Source organism: Nanorana parkeri, unplaced genomic scaffold (assembly GCF_000935625.1).
Source record: "Nanorana parkeri isolate BGI_ZX_2015 unplaced genomic scaffold, ASM93562v1 scaffold163, whole genome shotgun sequence".
In the NCBI taxonomy this organism is placed as follows: domain Eukaryota; kingdom Metazoa; phylum Chordata; class Amphibia; order Anura; family Dicroglossidae; genus Nanorana; species Nanorana parkeri.
Window position 1 is genome coordinate 24,164 of NW_017306431.1, and position 13,675 is coordinate 37,838.

Genomic DNA, 13,675 nt, shown 5'->3' on the forward strand with positions numbered 1-13,675 from the left:
GTGTTAGGTGGGTTAGGAAAGCAAAAGAACACAAAACATTAGTCAGCAGGGTTAATGGGAATAAAGTGGTCACTCCATGCAACACACAACCCCGTCCCCCAAACCACCAGTGCACATGCAATGTGGAAACACATAGAAACATCAGGAACCTCGAGGTTTATAACAGGGGCTCACAGCCACAAATTTGATTCTATAATTCACTTATATCCAAATTGTGCAAGTCTTCTATTTCCAGTTAATGTGGGAAGGCTTTTTTTATAACTGATTATTGACCTAGGACATGAAAAGCTAAAAATAGGAGCAGAGGTGTACGGCGCTCTTCTAGCTGTTAAAAGTAATCAGAGACACCCTGCAGAAGGATTTTCACTTTTAAAAGTTTAAAATAGTAGATCGTTTGCTTTAATGCAAAGGCATGCCAGCACGGAGATGTCACCTATGTGTTACAGCACAAACTAAGAGGGTTAGTCACAAAGCTAGCCGAAGGATCAGCTGTAGCTCTGGCTGATCCTTCGGCTAGCTTCGGTTCAGTAGAACTGACATCAACTGACAGCTTAAACAATGACAACTAGGCAGAGCCGGCTGTGACGTCACGGCGGGCTCCTCTCAGTTGTTATTCATTGGCCGGGACCTGCTGGAAGACTCTAGCAAGCCCCCGGCCAATAGGAAACAGTTGGGCGGAGCTAGCAGTCACTGCTAGCTCTGCAAAATTGTATTTTTTCCCTTCAATTTGTTTTTCTCTTTTTTAAAGAAATCTTTATTTTTTTAGATTTATCATTTATAACCTCTTTTCAGCTTTTTAAAAAAACTGATTTTCAAGCAGAATAGCCGAGCAGAATGCTGCGCGGCGGCATTCGGCTATTCACTCACTGCCGTTCGGCCCCTATGAGAATAGGGGCGAACGGCAGCGAGTAGCCTGCCGGAGGTTCGGCTCAGCCGATCCAGATGTTGGATCTGCTGAGTCGAACTCCTTCTGCACTTCGGCTCAGCCAAACATGCCGAGCATGTCTGGCTGAACCGAAGCCAGCCGATGTACAGCTGATTTCAGCCGATGTACAGCTGATTTCAGCCGATGTACAGCTGATTTCAGCCGATGTACAGCTGATTTCAGCCGATGTACAGCTGTACAAGCCTAACTTGAATAGCTGAACAGCGTTCGGCTCACTTCACTTGGGGTGGGTTAATCACTTGGCTGCCTTTGGCAGCTTTGTGAATAACCCTTTAAGTGAAAGGTTCTTTCTATGGCTGCACATTCAAGGCCTGTGCCCCAAGTAATGTTTATCTTCAGAATGAACACTTGTTGAGCTCCAACCCTATGCATCCTCCAACGGAAGTAGAAGAAAATTCCAACCATGAGGCCAATGGATCTTACCGAGCAGCCTTAAAAAGTAAGCAGCCGCTGAATACTAAAACTTTAACCTTCTCCTAAAGCTTCTGAACTGAAAGAGAAGACATTCTAGTAATCTTGGTGGCGATGAGAGGACTTTAGTCTATTAGTCTGCCCATTGACTCAGAGGTTCTCTGGTTTCTATTCATTTCTCAGGTTAACCTCTTAAGAGTTGAACAAACGTCATTGAAACACCAGTTTGGCCAACGCTGAAGAGATTATTGAAAACAAACATAAAAAAAAATCTAAACTATCAAACAAGAATTGAGCGTCTACAAGTACACTCAAAGTAAATCTACAAAGAAAAGGTGGCAAGAAGCACCCGCAGCAGATGCTACACAACACAGGCGGTGCTGCTGTAAACTAACCGTTTGTGGAGAGGCTGTGAGGGTTTCCATCTCTTCATGAGTAACCCAGACATTTCCCGTGGACTATTTACAAGCACATCCAGTGAGAGAGAAGCAGTAACAGAGAGGGAAGGTGGCACAACAAATAAGCAAAAGGTACACAGTGGAGCAGGAGAGAGCAAAATGCTAAGAGTCTACGGCAATTAGGTTTAACCAGACTGAAGTCTACATAGGAAAATGGCTGGTAGCATGAACACCCCCTAATGCCAAAATGAAAAACGGGTCAGAAATGCAGACGTAACGGGACTTACTGTGAAAGTTTTGTTTGTTCTGAGGCTTACAGAACAAATTTTACAAATCTTTAAATGTGAAACTAGTGAAACTAAAGTCTTTTCACAACATATTAAAAAAACATACAAGTGAATGTGAGCTCCTTTCGAGTGTATTTCCACTTTTGCAGTCAAATTTAAGAAAAGCGCAAATCCATGTTTATTGTGTGTTCCCATTCACACAGCATACCTAAAGCAGTATTTAAAAACACATTTCTTCCTTTTTAAATGCTTTCTTGGAGCAGGCCTTTGTACAGGATGCAAGCTGTTCTGCACAATTTGAAAGGGAACCTGTCTCCAAAGAAAAACTACCCTAAAGCTGGCTATACACTGAACGAATATCAGCCGATTCTTGATGAACCGGTCAAAGTTTGCCAATTGGGATGGCCCTATAGGCCAGCTGCTGCCTTGCATCCTTCGGTTGAAAAATGAAAGGGTCGGGGGGAATTGTCAGCCAAAACATTGCCTGTATTCAATCAAATGCAGACACTGCTCAGGTATTTTGACAACTGGTGGGTCCGACTGTCAAGAAACTATAGCGGCAGCAGGAGATTCCCCCATCCACACTGTTTAGCATGGATGGGACAGGGTTAATGATGGGAAGATCTCTGATGAGCAGGCCTTTGGGCTGACTGCAAGCTTCTCTCTACAAATTCCAAATGACAGGAAACTCTAGCTGTCCCCGTAGAAAGACTAGGGACACAATGAACATCCTCTTATTAACAAGCAATGCTTGTAGCTCTTTAACCCTACCAATAGATTTTGTTCAAATCTGTTTTAAAATGGATAATAAAAACTCCCAGCACAGAACATGACAGGCAATTATGGTGAACATTAACTCCACCCCCTCCCCTGCTTAATATATAGGGGGGGAGCTAGATAGAATTTTAAAGCAGACCTTTACCCCCTTTCACTAAAAATAACCCCAGCATGCAGCTCTGCATGCTGATATGAAATAGTCTTCGATTCATTAGCCCCTTCATGACTGAGCTAGTTTTCAGTTTCTGTTTATAAATGACTGACACGCTTTTTACATTTTTGCTGTGTGATTCTTCCACAGCAGTAATATACTTTCTTACTAAAATGTACCCACACATATTATATATTGTTTTTTTAGAGGACAGATGGGGCTATATAAATTATATCAAACAGGTACCTAACACGCCTCACTTAGTTTGAATCAAATATAAAAAATTAGGGAAAAAACTTTGCTTGAGATGTATCACATAGCTTCATTAACATCAGGCCAGTCTATGGAGCCGTCAAAACAAATAGCAGGGAGGTGAGTCACTCTGCTGCCTCTCTGCTATTTTCAGCTGTCAAATACCGGAGCGCTACTTAGCTCTCCCGTATTTGCATGTAACGGCTTCATTCTTTCATTAATGAAAGAAATAAGCTTTTACAAAAGCTTAACTATTTCATCAATGAATGCCTCAATACTGAGGCATTTTTTTTATTAATGACTGGTAACCGCTGAGAATCAGCAGTTACCGGCATTACAGAGCCTAATATAACTTGTCACGTACAGTGTACTTGGCCAGTCATATAGGCACAAAGTGCCGGGACGTACAGTGTAAGTCTCCCGTCACGAAGGGGTTAAACAAACATTGTTTTTCCACGTCCTTGTGGGCTAAAGTGATGTAACCTTCCCAGGATGCAAAGCGATCTCAGGGAAAGGCATATTCCTCCCCCGAGATGATGTGCATGGTCACATGTGCCAGAGTTCCAGGAAGTAAAGGAGATGGATTAATCTGCCCTTAGTAAAAATGGTCACTGGGGAAGAAGAGAATAAGATATGCAAAGAATACAAAGCCGGCAATTATCTAGAAGTAGGTGTATTGTTATTACTAAACATTTCTAAAGGTGTATTTGTTGTTATTTAAAAGAGACTGGTGAAGTTCCTCTTTAAGGAAGTGAAAAACACGTAAAAGGGTAAGCAGCAATTTCTATTTATTTAATAATTTTAAGCAAAGATATGTGAATGGGATTATAGAACAAACATAAAATAGACATTATCCCAACTTGGCTGCAAAAGTGGAAATTTCCAAGTAAAACCACATCCAAAACAGGTTATTATAGTAGATCTAAGCTCAATCAATAGAATCTCATGTAAACTTTAACACATTAATGTCATTCTATTAGTGGATTTCCATCATTGTACATATATATATGAAGCTTCCTTACTCTTTAGTATAGTTACAACTATAAGATTTTAGATTTACCCCCAACAATGGTCACCAAGCAAGGTCAAATCTTTCTAATGGGGACAAAACTGGTACTAACCCAGCCTCACTCCTAAACTTCTTTGGAATAAACTTTAAAGAAAACATGTCAGACATATCGGTATGTTTAAATATGTCAAAGCAGAACTTCAGGCACAGAGATAGTTGTAATTACTGCTAAATAATTAAATCTAATATCTATACATTTCTTTACTAGGGATTCACAGAATGCTGGGTTTCACGTGAATGGCCAAGGGGAGAGCAGGGGCAGATCTACGACACTAGTGTTTGTGTATGAGGCCCTCATCTCTCATAGCCGGAAGAGCGGTATACATTTTTAAGGACAGTACAGCGATCAGGACACGTCATAAACCTGAGCAGACGTAATATTTGTTTAGACACCAGACATGCCGAACATCTCTGTGTCTGAAGCAGAGCTTTTATTGGTCACCAAGGCCCTAGCACTGGACTATTAAAAAGCAGGTGTGAATTTTTGGTGTGGAAGGGTGTCGGGCCAAGGTAATCAGTAGAGTGCCCAGGGTCCCCCTTGGGTGCACAGAAATCAGTATGAGGAGGAGAAAATGGACCTGTGCTTTGGCAGTGCTGTCAGTTTAGACACACTGATGTACCCGACAGGTTCACTTTTGTGAAAATGTTGATCAGACTAATGAGGATATAGAAACCAAATCGCCCACTTTTCTTTTTTGTCACAGATCTACAACATAAGTTCATAGTCCTACAGCTCTACACAGCAATGACTACGTTACTTAAAGAGAACCAGTCCTGACTGGGCTTATACAGGATAACATTATCAACATTTGCTCCGTATTATCTATGAAAGCCGTGTTTAACCTTTATTTAGCTATACTTGATCTGTCTGAGCCTGACACTTCACCTTAAATGTCCTGTAGTCTACATTTGGAAGATGCCATTGCTGAATTGGTTTGAAAAGGTGAAGGCTCCAATTCCAAAAAAACTAAATCTGCTCAGCTCAAACCTCTACTAATGCCCCACACCCCATTATTGGTGCAGGGAGACAATCCTTCTCCAAATAGATGCAATAACCGACACCCATTCATCTCCTACTAAAATTCTTTATCGAAAAAAAGACATTCTGTGCACACTATACAACTGTTGGCACACTTCTGTCTACATGGCCTTAGGGCTTGGTCACCCTATGTCTGGAGCAAATCTGCAAATGCAGTGCAGGGTTTTTGTTTTTTGTTTTAGCCTAAAATGGGCTTTCAAGTGCAGTCCAGTGCGTTAGCATGCATTTTTGATGCATTTACATGTGTTTTGGTGCAATCTAGACCAGAAGAAAAAATAGTGCATACAGCATTTTTTCCACCGCACCAGATCGGACTGCACTGGAATGAACAGAGCCCAGTAACACCATATGAATACATTGGGATGCATTTCAGGTGCAGACAAAAACTGTTCTGGTCCGAACATGGTGTTAACAAGCCCTGGGTCATAACTGACTACAATTTGGTTTGGCTGATCTAGGCTTCACCATCTGTGTGTCTGGACCTGGAACAAGGCAAATGAATCTGCACTACCGCCCTGAGTGCTTGTTTTGGAGTGTAGGGTTCAAACATTGAAAGTAAAAGGGGTCAAATGAAGAGCTTTAAGACTGAATAACTATTGTAGTTTATGATGGCTGAATATTATTATTCCTGCATAAGCACATCCAAGACTGGTTTTCTTTAAATAAAAACCAATGTAAAAAGGATGATGAATGCCAATTTTGGGATCAAGAGTCACAAAATTGTTCTATTCACCACTAAAAATGAATAGGACACCACTGTGTGGGGCTCATTTGCGCTCTAGACACTAGACTAGACACTCTAGATCATGACTAACATATATTCCAGGAAACAGAGCTTTCCACTGTTACTGGCTAGTGAGCAGTCCAGACCTCACAAAGACCTACATATATTGAGCCAAGTTGATACAAAAACCATTACCAGGTCTCCTTGCCTCTTACAAAGAGGAAATTAAAGGATAATGGTACGTCTACCTTTCTATCCAGTCCCCCTGGCAAAATCCCACCACCCCAGTTCCCCCTTCATACTATCTTAATATCACACTCACAGCCCTTTCAGTCCTTCACATCCCAGTAGCCAAAATCCTAGCCCGTGCTACCCTTAGACTTTTATAGGTTTCTAAACAATCCAGCTCCTGTATCAGTTGATGGGCCTATAGAAGTCTTTGGAGAGTGAGCACGCATGTGTAGCTGGTGCTAAAAAGATTTTGCTGCTGGGCAGCAAAGTATGGAAGATGATATGGTGGTGATATTATGGTAAGTATGCTCTGTGGAGAGGGAGGACGGGTGGGATTTTGCCAGGAGGCGTCCATATTATGCTCTGTGTAAACTGTACTGTTAGCCAGTAAGATGCAAAGTAAGGATAAACCCAGACACATGTTTTAGGCCTTTGAGATCTGGACTGCAGATTACATATTCTCTCACCACAAAGAAAGTAGGTAAAAGTTCTAATTTAGTGTAGTTGGTGAAAGCAGCAACTCATTTTAAAACATCCTGCTTTTTTGTTAGACAAGAGGGTCCTTTTCTTTAATAAACACTGACTTCTGGTAATGACACAGTTGATCAGATACATACCGTTCTCGAGGTGGGAGGAGCTGATGGACTGGTTAAGGACATAATCTCTTGGATGGCTAGTCTCAGCTTCAGCCTGTGAAGTGGATTACTGATACCGATCTCTCTCTGGATTTCGGTGTCTGACAGAGCAGACATTATAGCCCCACTTTTCACATTGGCCCGACAGGCAGCCACGTACCAGGCAGGCATACCGACCCAGAGCTGAAATGAGTCAATGATGGAAAGGAGGTTACAATCTGTTCTCTGATAAGGTCTGCTGAAAAGTTCATAGTAAGGACATAACTTACCTCCAACCAAACAACTACGGTTGGGCCATCCCATTGTGCAAATGGCAAGCCCTGCCTCCGTGCATCTTCCAAAAGCTCGTGCCTGCAAATACAACCATTACTAGGAAACAGAACCAACTGATCCTACAATATGTACCCAAGTCAAAAATATTCAACTTCAAATTTAAATGGACATAAAATGGAATAAAAAAAACAAAAAAAACCAAACAGGATCACAGACTCCCATAACCCTCATGTGATTAATAATAGCTGAAAGTATGCATTTTCTTACCAATTATGCTTTTCTGCAATACCCAAGAGCAACAACTATCTCTCCCACTGCAAAGTAGCAAACCATCTAAAACATGGGCCGGGTAGATGTACACTTATTTGGTTCACAGAAAGCACTGAGATCCAGAACTGTTCTTACTATAAAATCTCAGAGACCATTGAGAGACACAGCACCGAAGAATTCTGAGATGTTGGGTTATGCTGCTGCCTCCAGGAGAAATGGAAACTAGGCAAAAAAATAAAATATTAAAAGCTTTAAGCACATAAGCCCTCCCACCTCACACCTGCCACAATTGTAGCAAGCAGTATGAAAGGAAATGAGGGGAGGGAGTTGTGTGCCTCAATGGACTCCCAGAAAAGGATTTTACGGTAAGAAACAAAAACCTATTTTTTCTATCGTCCATTGAGGGACACTGCTATGAAGAATTCTGAGATGTAGGGATGTTCAATAGCAGTTCAACACAGAGAAGCGGGCACCATCAAAACAAGAGCCAGCTCAAATATTCAAACAGCTGCCTGAAGAACTTTTCTGCCAAAACGATCAGAAGAGGCAGAAATATCAACTTTATAAAACAAAACTGGGAGCAGAAGACCAGGTTTCGGCCTTGCAAATTGAGTAACAGAAGCATGACTCCGAAATGCCCAACAAGTACTAACAACCCTAGTAGAGTGTGCAGATAACAGGACAAGGACGAATCTTGTCCCATAACTCATAACCTTGAATCACAACCTCAGGAATCCACTTAGAAATATTGCATCTAGAAGCTGAGCAACCTTTTCTAGGACCTTCACATAGAACAAAAAGAATCTGAATGAAGAAAATGAAATGGAGCTGTGGTTGACAAACTCTAACAGCCCGCATAACATCCAAACAATGAAGAGAACATTCCTTAGGATGAACAAAAGCTAGGCAAAGTGAAGGTAAAACAATGTCTTCATATAAAAGAAAGGCCATAACCACCTTGGGGAAAAGAGGAAACCCGTGCTCTTAAAAATCAACCTTGTCCTTATGAAGAAGCAAATCAGGTTCTCTTCAAAATAAAAGCAGAAAACTCAGAAACCCTGCTAGCCAAGGTAATAGACATAAGGCAACCTTTCTGCATCACAAAGAAATGACTCGGATAGGTTCAAAATGAGGCTTTTGTATAACAGATAACACAAAGTTCAAATTCCATGGAGGAAGAAGAGAACTAACAGGAGGAGCCTCATGTGGAACTCCCTGAATAAAAGTATGAATCAAGGAATTAGAAGCGAGAGACTGTTGGAAAAAGGACTGACGAGGCAGATATTGAACCCTTTATGGTGTTTCGATCTAAATGTGAACTGCCCAAAGCTAAAGGAAATATAAAATTCAAAAAATAAAAAAGAAAAAAAAAAAAAAACTCATGGGGAAAAACCCCAAGGACTCACACCAATGAAAATAAACCTTTCATGAACGGTGATAAATCTTGCAAGTAGAAGATCTAAGAGCCCCAAGTTGGCCGCACACAGCTTAGATTTTCAAAAGAACTTTAGTACTAAAGAATCTACACCCAATTTTCTATTATTTGTTGGGGTCAAAATGACGATCAATTTAGACCAGGGCTTCTTAACCCCTTCGTGACTGACGACGTACAGTGTACGTCGCCAGCATCGGGGCTGTTTAAACAGACTCCCAGGTTGTAAGCCCATATCAGGTCGCGCAACTGAATGTGGGGGGCGTCGGGATGAAAAATCAGAATCCCCGGCAGGGATCGGCAAGGTGTCCGTGAGTGGCACTTGTGGGGTCCGCCGCGGCGTACAGAACAGAGGGCTAAGGTTGTAACTTGGTACGGTAGGGTCCCAGCCCCCCCCCCGGGTCCATTTCTCCTGGAAGCAGCAGCATAACCATACATCTCAGAATTCTTCAGAGCTGTGTCCCTCGAAAAAAGATTGAGAAAACAAGTTAGCCAACAATGTCGCCTACCTAGGCACAACCCTTTCAATTATTCCACTAAAGGATAACTATTTATTTTTTATTTTTAGTAGATGATGGACAGATAAACCAACTATCTGAGCAATGCTACTGTGATGTCTGTGCTTGTCTATAGTGGTCATTATATTGCCTTCCCACTGTCCCTGTTAAATTGCATTTATTTTGTATGATCAAGAAAGGAACACCCAAACCAACCAGGTGGACAGAACAAGGGCTGGGAATTATGGTACGGGAGATATAATATGGTATCAAAGACATAGGAAGCCAAGGGCTGATTCATACCATTAGGCTAAACCTATTACGAAAATATTAGTTTACGCTGGACAAACCCTTAAAGAGGAGAACTATGAGGTGAGTGAAAATCACTCATCCTCATAGTTCGAGCCGACGTATGATAATGATACTATCACACGTCGGCTCAATAGATCGGGAAGTGAACACACTTCTTGATCATCTCCCTGCAGAGAGCCGTGACTATCAGTCACCGCTCCCCGCTCCGATCCTCCAGCGCTGACTGCAGGAACGAACGGGAAGGGGGCGAGCACAGCTGGCTCTGCCTCTAGATAGGCAGAGCCAGCTGTCACTCACACAGCTGGATCACCCTCGACAGCATTGTCGGGATCCGTCCTGGCTGCGGCGGTCTCAGTATATCGCGAGCTGTAGCTCGCGATATACTGAGCTTTGGGTCACGGGAGGACGCTAGTATATGTCCTCCTGTTACCCTAAAGAGAACTATGGTGAAAAATACTTACCTCATAGTAGGGATGTCCCGATACCGATGCTAGCATCGGAATCGGGCCCGATACAGGGCATTTTGACAAAGAGCTCCTCCCACTGGACCAGCGATTTATTAAGCAATTATGTATTGTCTGCACTGTATTAGCAGTATATACTCTATATAGAGTATATACTGCTAATACAGTGCAAACAATACATTTACAAGAGCAGAGACATTGCAAAACCACCAAAGGACTCCTTCCTCAGGCAGGCGTGACCGCAACATGCCACTGTTGCTAGAGAAATGTGTCCTTCGGTGGCTCTCAAACCTCGTTGCCATCCCTTGTAATGCGACAAATAAAAGAGGCTGATTAATAGCATACAAATGTGCGGATGACATGTGCAGAGGACCACTACACAACTGCTCCATCTTTTGTAGTTATTTCAGCACCCAAAAAGATGTACTACGGATGCGCCAAAATCTAGCTTTGCTGCTTCATGGACCTAGGACCACTTTACAAAGTTAGGTAAATCACATATTCACTTTAAAAACACATGCTTTTAAAACACAGAAATGTGAATAGCACTGCAGACAAGTATCACATAACTACGTATTGAGGCTAGGTTCACACCTACACTTCACCCGGGACACGCGCCCCAGGTGTCGTGCGGTCCTGCACAATGCAGGCAGCAATTGCAGCGCGGCCCCATTGATTTCAATGGGGTGACATTCGTGCAGCAATCGCAGAAAAAAGGTACAAGTACCTTTTTTGCGATGCGTGGCTGCACTGGGGTGCCATTAGAAAATAATGGCACCCATAGCACGATCGGTTCACACCTTGGCGACTCCTGACTGCTCGGCAATCCGCGCGGAATCGTGCACGATGAGGTGTCGCCTAGGTGTGCACCTAACCTCAAACTTTTATGTATGTAAACATCCATGTATCCATGTAATGCCCGGTTTTATCAAACATGCTGTATCCAACACAGTTAAACAAGCTGCTTACAATGAGAAATAAAAGCTAATAGTGCTTTGTTTTAAGTACAGAAAGAAAACCCACAAGCTTCAGAGAAAACATTATAACACAGCACCCCAAAACAGTAAATGTGACCATCACCTGTTCATAGAATGAGGAATACATGAAGGTAGTGCAGTTTAGAGGAAACCACCCAAAATGCAGCAAATCATCATACTCACCCCGTTTTACTATTAGTAGCAATACATTACAAGGGAAGGCAAGTAGGGAAAAACAAATACAAAACACTCAAAATCCGTCCCTTATTGTATATTAGCAACAGAATGCGAAGAGCAACAATATTGGAAAAATTGGCCAGGTAAATGCCTAGTAGGTGTTAGTTTATACAGCGATACAAATAGCATTGTATCTCAAGGATGCTGTTGGCACACACTCCCATAATATTGCATGACAGCTGGTAAAAAAATTAAATATTTTGTTTCAAAGAAAACCCAGTGGCAGTGCCAGGGGAAGCTAGAGCATGTGCTCCGCTGTTCAAAAAGAATACAAAGCACTTTCCAAAATAAAATGCCTTTAGATCGGTCAATTGAAAAAAAAAAAAAAAATGGATCGTTCAAACTGAACACTTCCAAAAATTATTTTCAAAAGATTGGACCTGGAAGAAAATTCAAAACGGAAGGTGGCTGCACATAACCCAGTAGCCCAAGACCAAGCCTGTGTCCTGTACGATTAAGAAAATCACTTTGTTTTCAATTATTGTTGGTTTATTTTGATTTTAAATAAATCTGTGAAGAAATGCTCACCCACCATCATATACACTGAGTGGCCAGATTATTATGACCACCCCATCAATACTTCGTTGGGCCACGAGATGACTCCACGAGATGACTTCGTTGGGCCGCCTCGTGACTCCACGAGATGTTGAAAGGTGATGCGAGGAATCTGAAACTGCACTGTTGCCCTTCTGTTGCCTTGTACCAGTCTTGCCACTCTCCGTTCTGCCCTAACATTGACTAGTCGCTGACGGCCACAATTCGCACGTTCAGACCCAGATTTCCGGCTGACAGTCCAGTCTTTAAACACTTTAACAACAGCTGCTCTTGAACATTTAACGAATTCTGCTGTTTTGCTGATACTCGCTCCATGGCTCCGAGCGCCAACAATCATACCACGTTCAAAGGATGTTAAAATCGCGTTGTTTCCCCGTATCTTCAGAAACAAATCACTTCTACTGTCGTGGTAAACAACCTGCTTCCCTATTTATAATGGTCTGGCCCTCTAGCAACTTCAGCGCGAAATTATAGCCAATTTGCCTACAAACGTCAGGTGGTCATAATAAACTGGCCACTCAGTGTATATGGCTATAAAAAGGCTGTAAATGTGCATTTAAGAGGGGAGAGCAGAGGGATGCCCTGATCAGTGGTCTGCTGTTTAATCAACAGGCTGAAGGGAGAGAGAATGACTAAGAAGCTGAAACATCAGCGGCCATCAAATAGGTGAGTACCATTACCAAGAAGGAAGGGGGTTCTTAAACTTTTATCTCCTTCATGAAAATGTATTAATTGGTTAGAACTCCTATTGTTTGGTAACGGGTCATACCGCAGGTAATATGTATGCAGCCCCCCCCCCCACATGTAGCAGGATTGACTAAAAATGAATTTGCAGCCAGCCGAGGTGAGTGTTCATAATGTCACGTTGAAAGCATGAGAACATGCTTGATGGGCCAGGACAACAATGTGGCTTTCCCAAAAACTCAAATCAAGTGGTCGGCTCCAGTTAGCTGTGAGACCAAGTCCCCATTCGCTAAATCAGGGCAGATGCATATTCCTCAGAAGTCTTGGCAACAAAGTAACATCTACATCATGGTTCTCATGTGCTCATGGACTCACTACAAGCGGAAGTGTGCTTGGCTAGCCTTGGAAAATGGCAGTGCACAACTGATCAGCCATACATTTCAGTCAGTTACAGCTATACAAGCAGTACTTTCATTATCTAAACAGTATGGATCCAACTGGTAAGATGGTGTATTAGAGAAAACCTTTAAAAAAAAAAAAATAGTATGAATTGGGTTCAGATTTAATAAGGGGATATTTTGCAGGTATCCCACTGACTTAAATTGGTGTGTGTTGAGAAATTGTAAGCGTCTTCTGGGAGAGGGACTGCAGTGAATTGATGAAAGTTTTCTGCATATCTGTAAAGATGAGACTTACTTTTTCTGTAGCTTTCTGTTCTTCTCAGTGTGCCCTCCCAGCTTTGCGAGTCCAAGCGATTCTTGGGATGTGCTCTCAAACTCTGGAATTCCACCTACAGATTAAACAAGCAGGATGGAAAACATTTAGGGCCGGTTTACATTCTTTTGAGCACGCAGTACTATGCATGGATAACCTGTATTTTTAAGTGCGTTTTCACATGTACTTCATCACTTTGTTTTGCCTGATGAAGGAACCGGATGCGTTCCAAAACGTTGCTACACTTGGTGATGTAACTCTACACATGGAATAAAAAAAAACTTTGCTTGGAGAACCTTTGGAGTGCTTGTTTTTTTTAATCTGATGCAGCTGTGCTAAC

At 42.2% G+C, this 13,675-nt stretch overlaps 1 protein-coding gene across 7 annotated transcripts in view; it reads right to left on the minus strand.

Moving 5' to 3' along the window:
• PPFIA1 (PTPRF interacting protein alpha 1) overlaps positions 1–13,675 on the minus strand; it is a 108,711-nt gene that overhangs the window by 11,838 nt on the left and 83,198 nt on the right. For 5 of the 7 annotated variants that reach the window (XM_018554536.1, XM_018554532.1, XM_018554535.1 and 2 more), the window contains 4 exons: positions 13,318–13,411; positions 7,190–7,271; positions 6,903–7,103; positions 1,753–1,815 (listed from right to left, as the gene is read on the minus strand). In XM_018554536.1, coding sequence (XP_018410038.1) covers positions 1,753–1,815; positions 6,903–7,103; positions 7,190–7,271; positions 13,318–13,411 — 440 coding nt within the window. The remainder of the gene's footprint in view (positions 1–1,752; positions 1,816–6,902; positions 7,104–7,189; positions 7,272–13,317; positions 13,412–13,675) is intronic. The other 2 variants (XM_018554538.1, XM_018554537.1) reach the window with 1 other exon arrangement.